We start from the raw sequence: 18021 nt of genomic DNA on the forward strand, positions 1-18021 counted from the left end.
CAGTGCTCAGAAGGAAATTTATAGCTGTATATGCCTACATAACAAAAAAAGAAATATTTCAAATCAATAACCTAACCTTCCAAGAAAATGGGAAAAGAAGAGAAAGCTAAACCAAAAGCAATGTAAGGAAGTAAATAGTGAAAGTTAGAGTACAGATAAATGAATTAGAGAACAAAGAAACAATAATGCTATTGTTAAGATAGCATTATTCCCCAATTTGATCTACAGATTCAATCCAATATCAAAATTCCAACTGCCTTTTTTTACAGATGTGGACAAGATGATCCTTGAATTTATATGGAAATTGAAGGGACCTAGAATTGCCAAAATAGTCTTGAAAAAGAAGAAAGTTGGAGGACTCATTTCCTAATTTTAAATTTTTTTACAAAGCTTTATTAGTCAAAACAGTTTGGCATTGGTATAAACATGACCATGTAAACCAATGGAAGAGAATTGAGAGTCTAGAAGTAAATCCACACATCTATGGCTAACAGGTTCTCCACAAGGGTACCAAGATGGGGAAAGAATAGTATCTTCAACAAATGATGCTGGGACAATGCACCAAGAATGAATTTGAACTCCTACTTCACAACGATATTCAAAAATTAACTCAAAATGGTTCAAAGTCCCAAATATAAGAGCTGAAATATAAAACTCATTGAAAAACATATAAATTGGACTTCCTCAAAATTAAAAGCTTTTGAGTGTCAAAGGATACTATGAAGAGATTAAACAAGAACCTGTAGAATAGGAAAAATATTTGAAATTATATATTTGGCCTATCCAGAGCATATATATTTGGCCTATCCAGAGCATATAAGAATTCAACAACAAAAAAGACAATTTCATTTAAAAATGAACAAAGGATATAAATAGAGACTTGTCCAAAGAGCATATACAAATGACCAAAAATCACATGAAAAGATGTTCACATCATTATGATAAAACCATCGCTAGACCTATTGAGGACAGAAAGAGAGCAAATATTCCAATTGAGAGCCCCCACCTCACCCTAGCCAGGCTTCACTTCTGGGTAGACAGGTCAGGTGTTTCAGTTTCTGTAAGCATAATATGAAACAAAGAAGCATAATTTCTGATTCAAGACACACGTAAAGAGGTCAAGATTCAGGTAAGGTCCTCTAAACTTATGCTTTCCTCTAATTTTAACAATCTATATCAGAAATTTTTTAAAATTTTGGTGAGCATTAGAACGGGCTGGAGAAACTGGGTATATGCAGATTCCTGAATCCCACTTCTAGAGGTTCTGATTCAGAAACTGGGGTCCAAGAAACTGCATTTCTAACAAGCTCCACCTGATGCTGATGATGCTGGTCTATGAATCAACTTTGAGTAGAACTAACTTATAACATGTTTTTGCTATTTTTTGCCTCCTGCTGAAGGAAGTGAAGGGGCTTCTTTGTTTATTGGCCTTTATTTTTATCTGTGGTATATAATTTTAAAGTGCGTTTCTCCAATTTGTTTCAGTTCTCTGGCTTCAGGCAGATAAGATATTCCATTATGCAGAAGAGTTTTTGAAGATCTCGGCCACTTTGGGCAAGGAATGGTGCCTCTCTATTCATTGTGTTAAAATAGAAAATGCCATGTAAGGAAAGCAAATGGCAATTAAAATGCAAATGTCATACCTGTGAAGGAATAGCTCATAGAGCAGTAAACACATCTAGTCAAGACTACTGCTGTTCATTACCTTGTTTTTTTTTTTAATTTGCCTCCATCTCCACATCTTTTCCCCATAACGGGATCGCAATTTCTATCAAGTCACTTAATAGAGTGTCCTGCCTCACTAAGGTGTAATAACAGAATATTTTTTATTTTTAAATTTAAATTAACATATTTTACTACAAAAATAATATTTGAAAAATAAATAAGAAAAAGTCACCATAAAAAAAAAAGCTGTGTTTCTCAATCCAAATTATATTGTGGACCAGAAAAGTAAATTCACTCTCTAAGAGTTGAGTTGGGATATGGAGATGGGGAGAGGAGAAATGGTAAAATGTAAAACATCTGGAGACACCACTTTTACATCTGCAGGGCCTTCCAGCTCCAAAACATGAGTGACTCTGAAATTTTGATTGAAGGAATGAATAACCAACAGAAACATGCCATGTTTTTTTATAGATGCTCTATGTTCCATTGATATCTGATCTTCTGAGAGTTTGTATCATGAATAGGTGTCGAATTTTGTCAAATACCTTTTCTGTATTTATTGAAAAGATCATATAGTTTTTCTCTTTGTTCTGCTAATATGATACCTTAAATTGATTGATGGTCCAATATTAAACCAAGCTCACATTTATGGGATAAACCTCACTTAGTCATAATTTATTAACATTTTTAATATATTGCTGGGGTCTATTTGCTAATATGGTGTTACAGATTTTTGTGACTATGATCATAAGGGATATTGGTCTAAAGTTTTCTTTTGTTGTAATGTTTATGTCTGGTTTTAGTGTGAAGGCTATGCTGGTCTCATAAGAGTTAGGAAGTATTCCATCCTTTATTTCAGAAATAGTTTGTGTAAGACTGATGTTAATTATTTCTTAAATATTTGATATGATCACTAGAAAAAATCATCTGGATCTGGAATTTTCTTTGTGGGAAGGGTTTTTATAGCTAATTCAACTTCTCTAATCAATGTAAGACTATTCGGATTTGTATGACCTCATGTCAGTTTTGGTAGGTTGAATTCTTAAAGAAATTTGTCCATTTCATTTAAGTTGTGGAATTTGTTAATATAAAATCGATCATAATATTTATTTGCCAATATTTTTATGTCCTTAAGATTTGTAGTGATAACCTTTTTTTTCTTAACTATTATTGGCAATATGTATTCTCTTTCTTTTTTGTCCTCAATCAGTATAGCTAGGATTTTATCATTTTCTTTTTACCTTTTCAAACAACCAATTTGGGGGAGGGGGGCTTGTTCCTTTTCTCTCTTGTTTATTTTCTATGTTGTTGATTTCTGCTTTTATATTTATTATTTCATTCTTTCAACTTACTTTGGGTTTAATATGCTCTCCTTTTTCTAGCTTCTGAAGCTAGGTCATTGGTTTTGCTCCAACCACTGCTTTAGTTACATAGCACATATTCTGATATGGTGTATTAATTGTTATTCAACTTAAAATATTTTATCATTTGTCCTGTAATTCTTTTTTAACTTATAAATTATTTAAAGTATGTTTTTATTTTTAAATCAGAAACTCCACTTCTATTTCATGCCCATTTTTAAAAATCTTTGAACCATTTCACCATATCTTATTGCTTCCTTAATGCAATTTTGTTGAGATATATTCAAATACCATATAATCATCCAAAGTGTATAATCAGTGGTTCACAGTATCATCGTATCGTTGTGCATTCATCACCACAATTAATTTTTGAACATTTTCATTATTCCAAAAAAAAAATAAGAATAAAAATAAAAAAACAACACCCAGAGCATCCCATATCCTTTATCCCCCTAATATCTGTTTTATTTTTTGTTTTTATTTTCTTTTTTTATATCTGTCCAGACACTGGGTTAAAGGAGTATCAGTCACAAGATTTTCATAATCACATGGTCACACCATAAAAGCTATATAGTGATACAATCCTCTTTAAGAATCAAAACTACTGGAATATAGTTCAGTAGTTTCAGGTGCTTTCTTCTAGTTATTCAATACACTAAATACTAAAAAGGGATATCTATATAATCCATGAGAATAACCTCTAGAATGACCTCTCAACTCTATTTGAAATCTTTCAGCCACTGGAACTTTATTGTCTTTCATTTCTCTTCCCCCTTTTGGCCAAAAAGCTTTCTCAATTCCACAATGATAGGTCCAGGCTCATCTCCAGGAGTCATGTCTCATGTTGCCAGGGAGATTTACACCCCTGAGAGTCATGTCCCACTTAGGGGACTGGGAAGTGAGTTCACCTGCTGAGTTGGCTTAGAGAGAGAGTCACATCTGAGAAACAAAACAGGTTCTCTGGGGGATGACTCTTAGGCATAATTATAAAAAAAAATAATAAAGTGGCTTAGCTTCTCTTTTGCAGGAGTAAGTTTCAAAAGGGCAAGCCCTAGATGGAGAGCTTGGCCTATTAAATTGCTAGAATATCAGGAATTCCCCAGGTGAAGAAGTATAATATTTCCAAATTTTTCCCCAGTCCCTCAAGGGGACTTTGCAAACACTTTTTTATTTTCTGCCCAGATTACTCAAGGATGTATCACGCCATCACCCAAACCTATACAAACCAACAAGATGTCACTACCCATTCAGGTTTTTTTTTTTTTTTTTTTTAACATGGGCAGGCACTGGGAATCGAATCCGGGTCCTCTGGCATGGCAGGCAAGTGTTCTTGCCTGCTGAGCCACCGTGGCCCACCCCCCATTCAGGTTTCCATGAAATTATGGTGTTCAAATTAACTGACCATACAAGTTAAATTAGATAGTGTGCTACTGAAAATATAAATTTTGCACCAAATAAGCATCTCTTCCTTTAGTCTCATGCAGAAGTTGAAGTTTAAAATGAAGTGAATATAATCCTTTACCTTTCAGTCTGCTTTACCTTAGTGCCGTACAGACCAGCTTCATTCATGTCTCTTAATTGAAGTCTGATCACTTTTTCAGCTTTTTTAACAGTTGCTGTATGGGGTACTGCTGACTTTCATAGCTGCAGAACTCTAGCTCTGATTTTCAGATGTCACACAGATAACTGAAGTTCCAGGGAACGACCAGCTTAGCATCTTAGATGCTACACGAAGAGCTTAGCATCTCAGAATTTAGAAGTAACCATTACAACACAGGAAAAGATGTGACTTTTGTAATAGCTTACAGCCTAAGAACCTTTACAATAAGCCATCCTCTGATAACCCATGCTCTTTAATTCAATTCTCAGAGTTTGCACATCAAAGTTAGTCCATTTTAATGAGACTTGATAATATTTATAAAATATAATATAAATAATAAGGTGTTTCTGACTTATTTCACTCAACATACTGTAGTTTCATTCACTGAGTTGCATGCCTCACAACTTCATTCCTTCTTACACTCACTGTTCCATTGTATGTATACACCACAGTTCGCCCTTCATTCATCAATTGATATACACTTAGGCTACCTCCATCTATTGCAAACTGTGAGTACTGCCACCATAAACACCAGTGTACAAATGTCCATTCATATCCATGCTTTCAGTTTTTCCAAGTGTATACCTAATAACAGCGTTGCAGGGTCATATGGCAACCCTATTCTTAGTCCGTGGAACCACCACAATGCCCTCCAGAGGGGTTGCACCAATCTACTTCCCTACCGATAATGAATACATGCATCTCTCTCTCCACATTTTCTCCAGCACTTTTATCTTTCTGCTTATTTTTCAAGCATTTTATTCACATACCATACCATCTATCCTAAGTAAATAGTCAATGGTTCCCGGTATAATCACATAGTTATGCATTCACCACCCCAATCTATATGAGGACATTTCCATTTCTTCCTCAAAGAAAGAAGGAGAAGGAGAAGAAGAAGAAGAAGAAATAAAGTAAAATAAAAAGGAGAAACAACAGCAGGAATCCCATACCTTTCTCTTATATCCCCCCTTATTGACATTTAGCTTTGATATACCCCTTGTTATATTTAATGGAAGCATATTACAATGTTACTGTTAACTATAGACCCTAGTTTGCACTGAATGCATTTTTTCCATATACCATCCCATTTTTTTAACACCTTGCAATGTTGGCACTCATTTGTTCTTCCTCATGTAAAAATTTTATTATATTTGTACATTTAATCACCAACACTGTCCACTCTAGGTTTTGCTAAATTATACAGTCCCAGCTTTATCTTCTATTTTTTCTTCTGGTGACATACATGCCCCTAGCTTTCCTCTTTCAACCATAATTACACTCAGCATTGTTCAGTGTACTTACAATATTGTGCTACCATCAGATAGTATTGTGTGATCTTTACAATCAACCCTGTTAAACATTCTGCACTCTTTCAGCATCAAATGCCCAATCTCCACCCTCTCCTTGTCTCCTGAAAACCTGTGTTCTCAACTTTAACTCTCAAAGTTCGCTCATTAATATTAGTTCATATTAGTGAGACCATACAGTATTTGTCCTGTTGTTTCTGGCTGATTTCATACAATATAATGTCCTCAAGATTCATCCACATTGTTGCAAACTTCATGACTTTATTCTGTCTCACAGCTTCATAACATTCTGTCATATGTATATGCCACGGTTTGTTTATCCACTCATTCATTGATGGACATTTGGGCTGTTTCCATCTCTTGGCAATTGTGAATAATGCCACTATTAACATCGGTGTGCAAATGTCCATTTGTGTCCCTGCCTTCAGTTCCTCTGAATATATTCCTACTAATAGGATTGCTGGATCCTATAGCAATTATATACTTAGCTTCCTGAAGAACCACCAAATTGCCTTCTGGAGCAGTTGCACCATTCTCCACATCCTCTCCAGCACTTGTAATTTTCTGTCTGTTTGTTTTGTTTTGTTTTGTTTTTCTTAAAATGGCCATTCTAGTTCATGCGTGATGATATCTCATTGTGTTTGATTTGCATTTCCCTAATAACCAGTGAATTTGAGCATCTTTTCATATGTTTTTTTGAGCCATTTGTATTACCTCTTCAGAAAAGTGTCTGTCCATGTCTTTTGCCCATTTTTTAATTGGGTTGTTTGCCTTTTTGTTGTTGAGTTGTAGGATCTTTTTATATATTCTGGATAATAAACTTGAAATGTGGTTTCCAAATATTGTCTCCCATTGTTCAGGCAAAAATAACTTTTTGTTATTTGATGCACAAAAGTATTCAATTTTGAGGAGATCCCATTTATCTATTTCTTCTTTCATTGCTTATGCTTTAGGTGTAAAGTCTAGGCAACCACATCTTATCACAAGATCTTTAAGATATTTCCCTACATTTTCTTCTGGAAGTTTTATGTTCTTAGTACTAATATTTAGTTCTTGAGTCCATCTTGACTTAATTTTGTATGAGATGTAAGATAGGGGTCCTCTTTCATTCTTTTGAATATGGACATCCAGTTCTCCAAGTACCATTTATTGAAAAAGCTACTCTGTCCCAATTGAGTTGATTTGACTGCCTTATCAATGATCAACTGTTCATAGATGAGATGGACTATTTCTCAACACTCAATTTGATTCTGTTGGTAAATATATCTATCTTTATGCTGGTACCATGCTGTTTTGACCACTGTAGCTTTGTGATATGCTTTAAAGTCAGGTAGTGTGAGATCTCCCGCTTCATTCCTCTTTCTCAAGATATTTTAAGCTATTCACCCTGCCCTTCCAAATAAATTTGGTTGTTTGTTTTTCTATTTCTGCAAAGTGAGTTGTTGGGATTTTAATTGGTATTGCATTTAATCTATAAATCAATTTGGGTAGAATTGACATCTTAACTATATTTAGTCTTCCAATCCATGAACATCGTATGTTCATGTTCCACTAATTTAGGTCTTTTTTCATTTTATTATTATTATTTTTTTTTTAGCAATTTATTGTAGTTTTCTGTGTATGGGTCTTTTGTGGCCTTGGTAAAATTTGTTCCTAAATGTTTAATTCTTTTGGTTGCTAATACAAACGGAATTTTTTCTTGATTTCCTCCTCAGTTTGCTCATCACTAGTGTATAGAAATGCTGCTGATTTTTGCATGTTGATCTTGTAACTTGCCACTTTGTTGTACTCATTTTTTAGATCTAGTAGCTTTGTTGTAGATTTTTCAGGATTTTTGAGAAATACCATCATATCATTTGCAAACAGTGAAAGTTGTACTTCTTCTGTCCCAATTTGGGTGCCTTTTATTTCTTTTTCTTGTCTAATTGCTCTATTTAGAACTTCCAGCACAATGTTGAATAACAATGTTGACAATGTTGTTCCCAATGTTAGAGGGAAAGCTTTCAGTCTTTCCCCATTGAGAATGATGTTAGCTGTGGGTTTTTTTTTTTTTATATAGTTCCCTTTATTATATTGAGGAATTTCCCTTCTAATCCTGCCCTATGAAGTGTTTTCATCAAGAAAGGATGTTGAATTTTGTCACATGCTTTTTCTGCATCAATCAAGATCATCATGTGATTTTTCCTGCTTTGATTTATTGATTTGGTGTATTACATTAATTGATTTTCTTGTGTTGAAACAGGCTTGCATATCTGGAATGAATCCCACTTGATCGTGGTGTATAATTCTTTTAAGGTGCTGCTGTATTCCATTTGCAAGTATTTTGTTGAGGATTTTTGTATCTATATTCATTAAAGAGATGGGCCTGTAATTTTCCTTTCTTGTAGTATCTTTGTCTAGCTTTGGTATTAGGGTGATGTTGGCTTCATAGGCTGAGCCAGGTTACTTTCTCTCCTCTTCAATTTTTTGAAGTTTGAGCAGTATTGGTACTAATGCTTTCATTAATTCTTGGTAGAATTCACATGTGAAGCCATCTGGTCCTAAACTTTTCTTTTTTTAGGAGCTTTTAGATGACTGATTCAATCTCTTTACTTGAGATCACTTTGTTGAGGTCATCTATTTCTTCTTGAGTCAATGTTGGTTGTTCATGCCTTTTTAGGAAGTTGTCCATTTCATCTATGTTGTCTGGTTTATTAGCATATAGTTGCTCATAGTATCCTCTCATTATCTCTTTTCTTTCTGCGGGATCAGTAGTTGTGTCCCTTCTCCTATTTCTGATTTTATGTATTTGCCCTCGCTCTCACTCTTGCTCTTGCTTTTGCTCTCTCACTTTCTCTCTTGCTCTCACTCTCTCATTCTCTTTGTCAGCCTAGCTAAGGGTCCATTGGTTTTATTGATTTTTCTCAAAGAACCAACTATTGGTTTTGTTGATTCTCTCTATTGTTTCATGTTTTCTCTCTTTTTCATTTATTTCTCCTCTAATCTTTGTTATTTCTTTTTTCACTTGCTTTGGGGTTAGTTTGCTGTTCTTTCTCTACTTCCTCCAGGTGAACAGTTAATGCCTTGATTTTTGCTCTTTCTTCTTTTTTAATACAGGCATTTAAGGCAATAAATTTCCCTCTCAGCACTATCTTTGCTGCATCCCATAAATTTTAATATGTTGTGCTTTCATTTTCATTTGCCTCAAGATAGTATTGATTTCTCTTGTAATTTCTCTCTTGTTCAAGTGTGTTGTCTAGCCTCCATGTATTTGTGAATTTTCCAATCTTCTGCCTGTTATTTATTTCCAACTTCATTCCATTATGATCTGTAAAAGTTTTTTGTATAATTTCAATATTTTTAAGTTTATTAAGGCTTACTTTGTGACCCAACATGTGATTCTATCCTGGAGAATGTTCTATGAGAACATGAGAAAAATGTGTATCTTGCTGTTGTGGGGTGTAATGTTGCAAATGTCTATTAAGTATAGTTCATTTATTGTATTATTCAAAATCTCTGTTTCCTTATTGATTTTCTATCTAGATGATCTATCCATTAATGAAGACAGTGTATTGAAGTCTCCAACTATTATTGTAGTGGTGTCGACTTCTTCCTGCAGTGTTGTCAGTGTGTGCCTCATGTATTTTGGGGCACTCAGGCTCAGTGCATAAATATTTATGATTGTTATGTCTTCTTGTTGAATTGTTCCTCTTATTAGTAGAGTGTCCATCTTTGTTTCTTTTAATTGCTTTACGTTTGAAGTCTAATTTGACTGATAGTAATATAGCTACCTCTGCCCTCACTTTTTCTGGTGGTTTTTTGCATGAAATTTCTTTTTCCAACCTTTTACTTTTTACCTATCTTTGTCCTGCAGTATAAAGTGAGTCTCTTGTAGCAGCATATAGATGGGTCCTGTTTTTAAATCCATTCTGCCAGTCTTTGTCTGTTTATTGGGGAGTTTAGTCCATTTACATTTAATGTTATTACTGTAAAGGCAGTACTTTCTTCTACATTTACATATATTATAAATCTTACAATATAATTTAAAAATTTTTGCTTTGAACCATAATATGTATTTAAAAGAAATTTAAAATAATAATATTTTATATATATCTCCTTATTTACAACTCTTGAGATCTTTTTTCCTTCTTGAAGATTTGTATTTCCACCTGTTATTATTGCCCTTCTGTCAAACTTCTTTTAGCCTCTCTTATAGTGCTCAGCAGCTGGTGATGAATTTGTTAGTTTTCTTTTATCTGGAAAATGTCTTTGTTTTGCCTTTATTCTTTATTTTTGAGTTTGAAAATTTAATACTTTAGAACCAAAGTAATAACTCATGCATAAAGAAATGACAAAAATACAATACAAACATATGTATGTAACTAATGTAAATGTTTTTAAGAATACAAAACTCAAAAGCCATGCAACACAAAATGATTATATATAAATATATAATTTCTATACAACCAAAAATAAAACAAAATGAATTAATGGGAAGAGAACATGGTATTTCATGTTCACTGCATGAAAATAAAAGGACTTAAGTCATTCATCATAAATGTTACTTAGAAATCAGTAATGAAGTAACTGTTACTTCCAGAGAAATGAAAACACATGAAGAAAAATGAGAACATAGAAGAAAGTGAAATACAATAAACTATTAATGATGTGATGATGATTAAGCTTGACATTCTTTGTAATATTACATTGTCATTGTTAGTCACATACATATCATAATACTTATTTGCAAATGCCAGTATCTGGGTTATTTCAGTGTCAGTTTCTTGATTACATTTTCCCATGAGTATGTGTCAAGTTTTAATCTTTCTTCATATGCTAAGCAATTTTCGATTTCTTCTTGAAATTGCAAATGTATTGTGAAGTGGTTGGATTCTATGTCAAAAATTCAAAGACCATAAACATAATAAAATGGCTAAAAAGCACAATGGTTTGATGATATTAACAAGAAAAATTCCCTTAAAAATCCTTAAGAAAAACATTATTCTAAATAGAAAATGAGAAAAATCCATAAACACTTTTAAAATAAAAATGAGTGGAAAATATTTATACAAAAGTATGTGCATCCTCTCTAGGAATCCAAAGAATACAAAATAAAATATTAATTTATAATATTTATAACACAAATTGACTTGACTGCCTGAAAAAGGGTAAATCAAGACCTCGTTCTTCAAATTTAGATAGGTGGAAAACTAGGGCAATTTTTCCTGTTCTCTTCCTTGAAATGCAAGGTAATAAAGTCTTGGTTTCAATCATGGGTCTTCTTGCTACTTACTGGCTTTATGATATTGGCAAAATCAATGAGCCAGTCTGAACCTCAGATTCCTCTTGCAGACAGCTGCAGGATTAAATGATCAGGTAAGGATAAAGTGCTAGCATAGGGATTGTTCCATTGTAGGTGATGAGGACTCTCTTGTCTGACTCAGGTGGCTGCTTCACCCTTATCTTCCATCCTTCTTCTCCAAGGCCCAGGAATATTTAATGCAGCTTCCTTTACCTCTCTGATACAAATTCCAGCTCTTCCAATATTTGCCTTCACTTCTCTCTCCTCAGCCCTCAAGTCTCATTTTTTCTAAAACCTCACTAACACAGGGGATTCAACCGCATATTTGATGATTCATTTTCTTACCTACTTCTCTAGTCCCACCATATCGGACACTTAGGTTGTTTCTACTTGCTTGCTTCTATGAGACATGCTGCTTAACAAACTCCCACACGGTGAAGCTTTCTGCTCTGAGGGTCAGTCCTCCCTCTGTGTTAGTGAGGATTAATCTCCCAGAGTCGCATGATATTAACTGTAGTTTCCAAATTGGCTCAAACTTGGGTTTATGTGAGGAATTTTTGCTCTGCCTCTGTCCTCTCTCTTCAGGGCTGTTCCAGAAGACAGCAAATTCCCTGAGACAATCCTTCCATCAGGATTTCTGAACTTTATAGGAGGAAGAAAAGGAGTATAGAAGTCAAGGAAGGAAGAAAAAAAAGGAAAAGAAGGGAAGGGAAAGGAATGAAGGGGAAGGGAAGGAAAAGAAAGGTCATTTGCATCATTCAGGTTTTGCCTCAGTGTCCTTTCCCAAGGAGGCCTTCCCTGACGTAGTTCTACTCCAGTATTTTACCATCATATTCCTTTGTTTTGCTCTTCACTGCTTGAATGTCTTTTACTTATATGTTTGCTTCTTGTTTGGCCTCTCCCCCAACCAGTGACATTTCAACTCAGTTCCTGCAGGAACCTTGTCTGTCTCATTCATGCTGGCATCCTCACTATCTGGAATGGTGTGTGGCATAGTAAATACTCACTAGATATTTGTTGGATAAATGAAACAATAACTCCGAGATCATTAGCCATAAACTAAGATTCAGAAAGGTTAAATGGCTTACCCAATAGCACAGTAAATGGGGTCCAGATTTGATCTTACATCTTGGAATTCAGTTCCACTGTTCTTTCTCTTACACCTACTGGGAGATTGGTCTAGCCTAGGGCTATTCAAGTGCAACTTTGCAACAACAGCAGGGTTTGTGACACAATGTAAATCAATGCACTGCTTCCTTCATCAAGAATTCTTGCTATGAAAAAAACATATGTGCTTAGTGACTTTATGTTCTGGCACAAGTTCTTAATCTCATTTCAAGCAGTTCACCAACTGGCAGTTTGTCCATGAACCGCTTTCTTTTAATATGGGTCCTGTTGATCTCTAGCCTAACCACATGGCTTTAAACTCTATGCCTCTATTATTTCAGGTGCTCTCAAGGTCTCTGCAATCTGGTCAAGATGGAGTCTTCAAGTATCGGAGAGTCTACCACCTTTTTTACTTATGATTATGGCAGCACTCTATGTGAGAGCCAAACCTTTGTCTTTGCCACCCTCACCACCACCATCTTGTACTGCCTGGTGTTCCTTTTCAGCCTCATAGGCAACAGCCTGGTGTTGTGGGTTCTAGTGAAGTATGAGAGCCTGGAGTCCCTCACTAATGTCTTCATCCTCAACCTGTGCTTCTCAGACCTGGTGTTCTCCTGCTTGTTGCCCTTTTGGATCTCTGCCTACCACTGGGGCTGGGTGCTGGGAGACTTCCTCTGCAAGCTCCTCAATATGCTCTTCTCCATCAGCCTCTACAGCAGCATCATCTTCCTGACCATCATGACCATCCACCGCTATCTATCTGTGGTGAGACCCCTCTCAACTCTTCGTGTCCCCACCCTCCACTGCCGACTGCTAGTGACTGCAGCTGTGTGGGCAATCAGCATCCTGTCCTCCATCCCCGATACAATCTTCCACAAGGTGTTGCCGGAAAACTGTGATTATGCGGAAGGCAAGTGGTTCCTAGCTTCAGTCTACCAGCACAACATCTTCTTCCTACTCTCTATGGGGATTATCCTGTTCTGCTACATAGAGATTCTCAGGACCCTGTTCCGCTCCAGGTCCAACCGGCACCACCGGACAGTCAGGCTCATCTTCACCATTGTGGTGGCATACTTCCTCAGCTGGGCTCCCTATAACCTGATCCTGTTTCTGCAGACACTGCTGCGGCTCGGGATCATCCAAAGCTGCGAGGTCAACCAGCAGCTGGAGTATGCTGTACACATTTGCCGCGATGTTGCCTTCTCCCACTGCTGCTTCAACCCCGTGCTCTATGTCTTTGTTGGGGTCAAGTTCCGCAGACACCTCAAAAGTTTGCTCCGGCAGTTCTGGCTCTGCAGACAGCAGACTCCCAGCCCACCCCCACTCCCTCATTCCCAAGGTGCCTTCATCTATGAGGGTGCCTCCTTCTATTGAAGAGGAGTTTAGTGGTGCAGGCAGAGGTAGACAGAGGATCTGGAGTGGGAGTGAGAAGTGGGGCAGGGAGGAGCATTGCAGAAAGGCACAACAGTGGGGATGCTACCAGAGCAAGGGTGGGGGTGAAATAAATACAGTATACCAATGGGTCCTAAGTGGGCCCAAATGCTCCCTTGTTTGGGGAAAGTAGCTTCCCACCTGGGAATTTTAGGATTCTGAGTTGATCATTCATCCCTTCAAGTATTCATTCATTTACATATTAAATTCTTATCAATGCTTAATGTAAAAGGTTCAAAAAAGGGGCATATTTCAAGACTCAGTGTGTGTGTGATAATTATTTCAACATAAGTTAATAGCAAGATGGCTTCTCCCCTCTTTGACTGTAGGGTAGTTCCAGCTGATTCCTTGATTTTGGAAGGTGTGTTACTTTGAAATTCTTATGTGCCCCAGAAAAGTCATGTTCTTTTAATCCAATCCTGTGGGGGCAGACCTATTATTGAGTGGGAACTTTCGATTAGGTTGTTTTCATGGAGATGTGACCCTATCCATCCAAGGTGGGTCTAAGTCCTTTACTGGAGTCCTTTGAAAGAGAGCTCACAGAGAGAGAGAGCTCAAAAAGAAAAATTTCCCAGGAGAAACCAGAAGGACCCACAGGACCTGAGAGAGCCATTTTGAAACCAACCCAGCAGAGAAGAGCCAGTAGACACTGCCATGTACCTTCCCATGTGACCAAGTAACCCCAGACAACGTTGGACTTTCTTCAGTGAAGGTATCCTCCTGTTGATGCCTTCGTTTGGACATTTTTATTGCCTTAGAACTGTAAATTTGTAACCTAATAAATCCCCTTTGAAAATGCCAGCCCATTTCTGATATATTATATCCCAATAGCTTTAGCAAACTGAAACAGAGGAGTTCACTCTGTATTTTTCAGTGACTGCTGGATGAGACTTTCTGTAGGACAAAAATATCCACACCCTCAAAGAACCACAGTCACAATGGAATCTGAATTAGACACCCTTAACTGGATTACAGATATGTTCTGCATCATAGTTCCATTTCCTGGCACATGAACAGACTTATGAATTTTTTTTCAATGAACATTGTACTGAAAGATTGAATCTACTAAGTACTATCTTCTGCACCAAGCATTTCTTGGAAGGATTCAAAGATGAATGAGACACAGTTCCCATCCTCAGGGTATCAGCAGTCTAGCTTTGAAAGCCCAGATTTTAAAACATCCACCTTTCCAAGAAGATATTGAACTGACCCTCATATTTGTCACTTTCCACCCAAAATGTCCTCCTCCTCCTGAGTTGATAGCTCCACCCACCTCACCCTACCCCCATCTCCCAAAACAGCAAACCTAAGTCATCTTTGAGACCTACATATTCTTCGCCTCTACTCCCAAGTCCTGTTGCCTGTATATTCCCTATGTATCGCAGAATTGTTCTTGCCATTCCATGCTCACGGCTTGATCCCTAAAACTGTGCTTCACTTCCTCAGGATCTCCCTGCTGCCCCTCTTCCCCAACTAGGCCATCCTCTGCACTGTCATCAAAGGGCTTCAGAACCTTCAGTGGCTCCTCAATATATACAAATAAAATGCAAACATCTTGGCAAGGTATTCAAGGCCTCCACAGTCTGATGCCATCTGACCTTTCCATTCTTATTCCGCCTAAATCCCCTCCCCAAGCAGCTTGACCTCCAACCCCCAACCTCCTGCCTCTGAGCCTTTGTCATGCTGTCACCTGGGCCTGAGCTCTTGTCCTTCTCCTCCCTAGCCTATAAGCCCCAGCAGAAAGGTCAAGTCCTTTAAGAAGCCCTCCCAAATCTGCAAGTCAGGAAGCTCTCTCTGGCTTGCCATGGCGCTATGTTTGTACCCCTCTGTAAGCATCTGTCAATCTCCACCTTGTGCTGTGGTTATACACCTGCATGTCTTAGGTCTCTGCCTCACCAGACTGCATACTGCTTTAGGGCAGAAACCTGGTCTTATTCCCTGCCAGACATGGCTCTAGTGTTCTATCCCATGTGATGAGTGGGAACAAAGAATGACAGTTGTCATAATCCTTCTAATTTATGCTTTTGGGGGAGCCACATCACAGGGTATATTTTGCCTTTCTTGCCTGAGGCTGCTTCTCTATAGACAATAGCTGTTCTTCCCTGGCCTACACTCTCAGCTACATACTTCTCTGTGGCAATGGTTACACTTGACCTTTCCTTCTAATTAGTGGTACAAAAGTTTGCCTCTTATGTTGGCCTGGAGTTTCACACTCAAGGGCATAGATAAAAGCCACCCTCTAAAGTTTTCTGTACTACCCAGACCTAGGCCCAATCTGTGAGCCTGAATCATCTCTGGATTGGAGCCTTTGGAAAAGCTTCCCAGGTGATTCTGACATGCGCCCCAGTTACGATCCACTGCATTTGGCTGCAACTTCTTGAAAATGGGGATTCCAGAGTCCTCTGTAGTCTCTTGCACAAGGCTTTGCACACAGTGGGCACTGAATAGATGTTTGTTGAATAAAATAGCTACTAACAATGCCCTCAGTTGGGACCTAGAGTACTTGTTATACATTTTCCCCTTCAGTTCCAGCTGTGACTTCAAATGTCTGTTTGCTGTTGGGTGGAACTCCTAGGGAAATTTGACTTGGATAGGGAAGAGCAAGGGTCTGGTTTTAAGTAGTACCTGCTGGAGATGGTTAGTAAAGAAATAAAGCTCTCTTGGGCTTGGTAACCAATAAGGTGGGGCCATCATTCACATAGAAAGAATAGTAAATGGAAGAAGATAATGAGATAGTTTTTGGGGTCAGTGCTAGACCTATCGGCCTCTGGGCAGGCTCATCATCTGGCATCCCTTCAAGCTAATATTATTAAAATATTTGTTCAACTTATTCAGAGGCAGGCTGAGCCCAAGGAACAGAAAGGCAGAGGACTCCAGGCCTTGTACCTACTTGGACAAACCAAAACACCCAGATCCTGAGCCAACCATCTTAGAAGTCAGGTTTAGGGGCTATGCATCACCACAGAGCATGCCCCTTGAGAGACTCCTTCTTCTTTTCATCCCATTCCATTCCTTCAAATCTCAAGATTCATTGAGAATTTCTTTCAACTCATACTCTTATCTTCCTGGGAACATTTCATTAGATACAGTTGTGTCCATCTTTTTACATTTCCAGCAATATTTTGGAACCCTCAATTGAGTACTCCCAGGGCAATCTTTAATCAGGAGTCTTCACCTAATCCAGCTCCTTGAGAATCCAAAGGAAGAGGTACTAAGGAAGAGAAGTAGGAATGGGAAGATGGCAGAGCATCCAATCAGAGAGGGAGCAAGGGGTGAGATTTCATAAAAGAAATAGCCAAAGAGCTGCACACCACTGACCACACTCAACAAGACATTCTCTGACCACAGCTCTTTGCAGGTACAACCTCCTGCCATTCCCTTCCTACTAGCCTCTGAAGTGACTGTTCAAGGTCAATGGGATTCTTGTGAGCCGGTCCCTCCCTCCAGTCAAGAAAAGATGCCCTGGACACAGGGCTGCAGACCTCTTGCCACTTCAGGAATATAAAAATCCATGCCATTCCTGTTCACAGCATTGCCATCTCTGCATCAACCTTGTACAAAATCAGGAAGAGAAGAATCTTACCAACCTTTGAACAAGAGCATGTCTCCAAGTCCAGGCTGCTCCAGACCTTAGATGGACCCAGTGGGAGTGAAAGTTCCTTCAGGGCACAAATCCAGTGTTGCATGTTTCTAGAACTTCCTTTGGTGCCTGGCAATGTTTGTGGTTGGTTGAGTAAGTGGATAGAAGACAGTGTTGGGGCTTTTTTTCTACTTCTGGATCCTTTTCCCAAACTTGCATATCTTACATCTTCCTGTCAACAACAGGTACTCTCCGCATGGTCTTCCTATGAACTTCCTACCCTGGACTTACCAGCCTGAGCATCATGTGGTTTGGAGTTAAGCTTTGTTGCATTTCTGACAGCTTTCATTTATGAAAGCTGCCCATGATAGAAAGCCCAGTAGAACAGATCCCCTTCTCTCTGAGAAGGATCATGGAATTTGAGTCCTGGGCCTAAACCTCACATTCTGAACTCTGTCCTTGGGCCTTTCAGATCCTCAATTTCTTTATCTGCAAAACTGTACAGATGCCAATAATCCAACAGCGCAGATTCTACGCACATGATGGGAATGCACGTGAGACTGTGTGTGTTAAAGTACCTGCTTTGTAAACTGTTCAGCCCCAGATGAATATGAATTACTGATGCAATCATCTTATAAAAATAGAAAGCCTTGCTGTATTTTATGCACAAATAAATGATTAGCATG

General features: G+C 37.8%; 1 protein-coding gene across 1 annotated transcript; it reads left to right on the forward strand.

The window, feature by feature from the left end:
- Window positions 1-1069: 1069 nt before the first annotated feature.
- On the forward strand, window positions 1070-18021 carry XCR1 (X-C motif chemokine receptor 1). Its single transcript, XM_077130384.1, has 2 exons — window positions 1070-1129; window positions 12666-18021. Exon 2 carries the CDS (start codon window positions 12697-12699, stop codon window positions 13696-13698), a length of 1002 nt encoding a protein of 333 aa, XP_076986499.1. The 5' UTR covers window positions 1070-1129; window positions 12666-12696; the 3' UTR covers window positions 13699-18021.

The sequence above is a fragment of the Tamandua tetradactyla genome, chromosome 15 (genome assembly GCF_023851605.1).
Source record: "Tamandua tetradactyla isolate mTamTet1 chromosome 15, mTamTet1.pri, whole genome shotgun sequence".
In the NCBI taxonomy this organism is placed as follows: Eukaryota; Metazoa; Chordata; class Mammalia; order Pilosa; family Myrmecophagidae; genus Tamandua; species Tamandua tetradactyla.

Excerpts from the sequence above, each read along its gene's own strand:
- XCR1 (XM_077130384.1), top strand. The coding sequence starts at position 12,697 with ATGGAGTCTTCAAGTATCGGAGAGTCTACCACCTTTTTTACTTATGAT.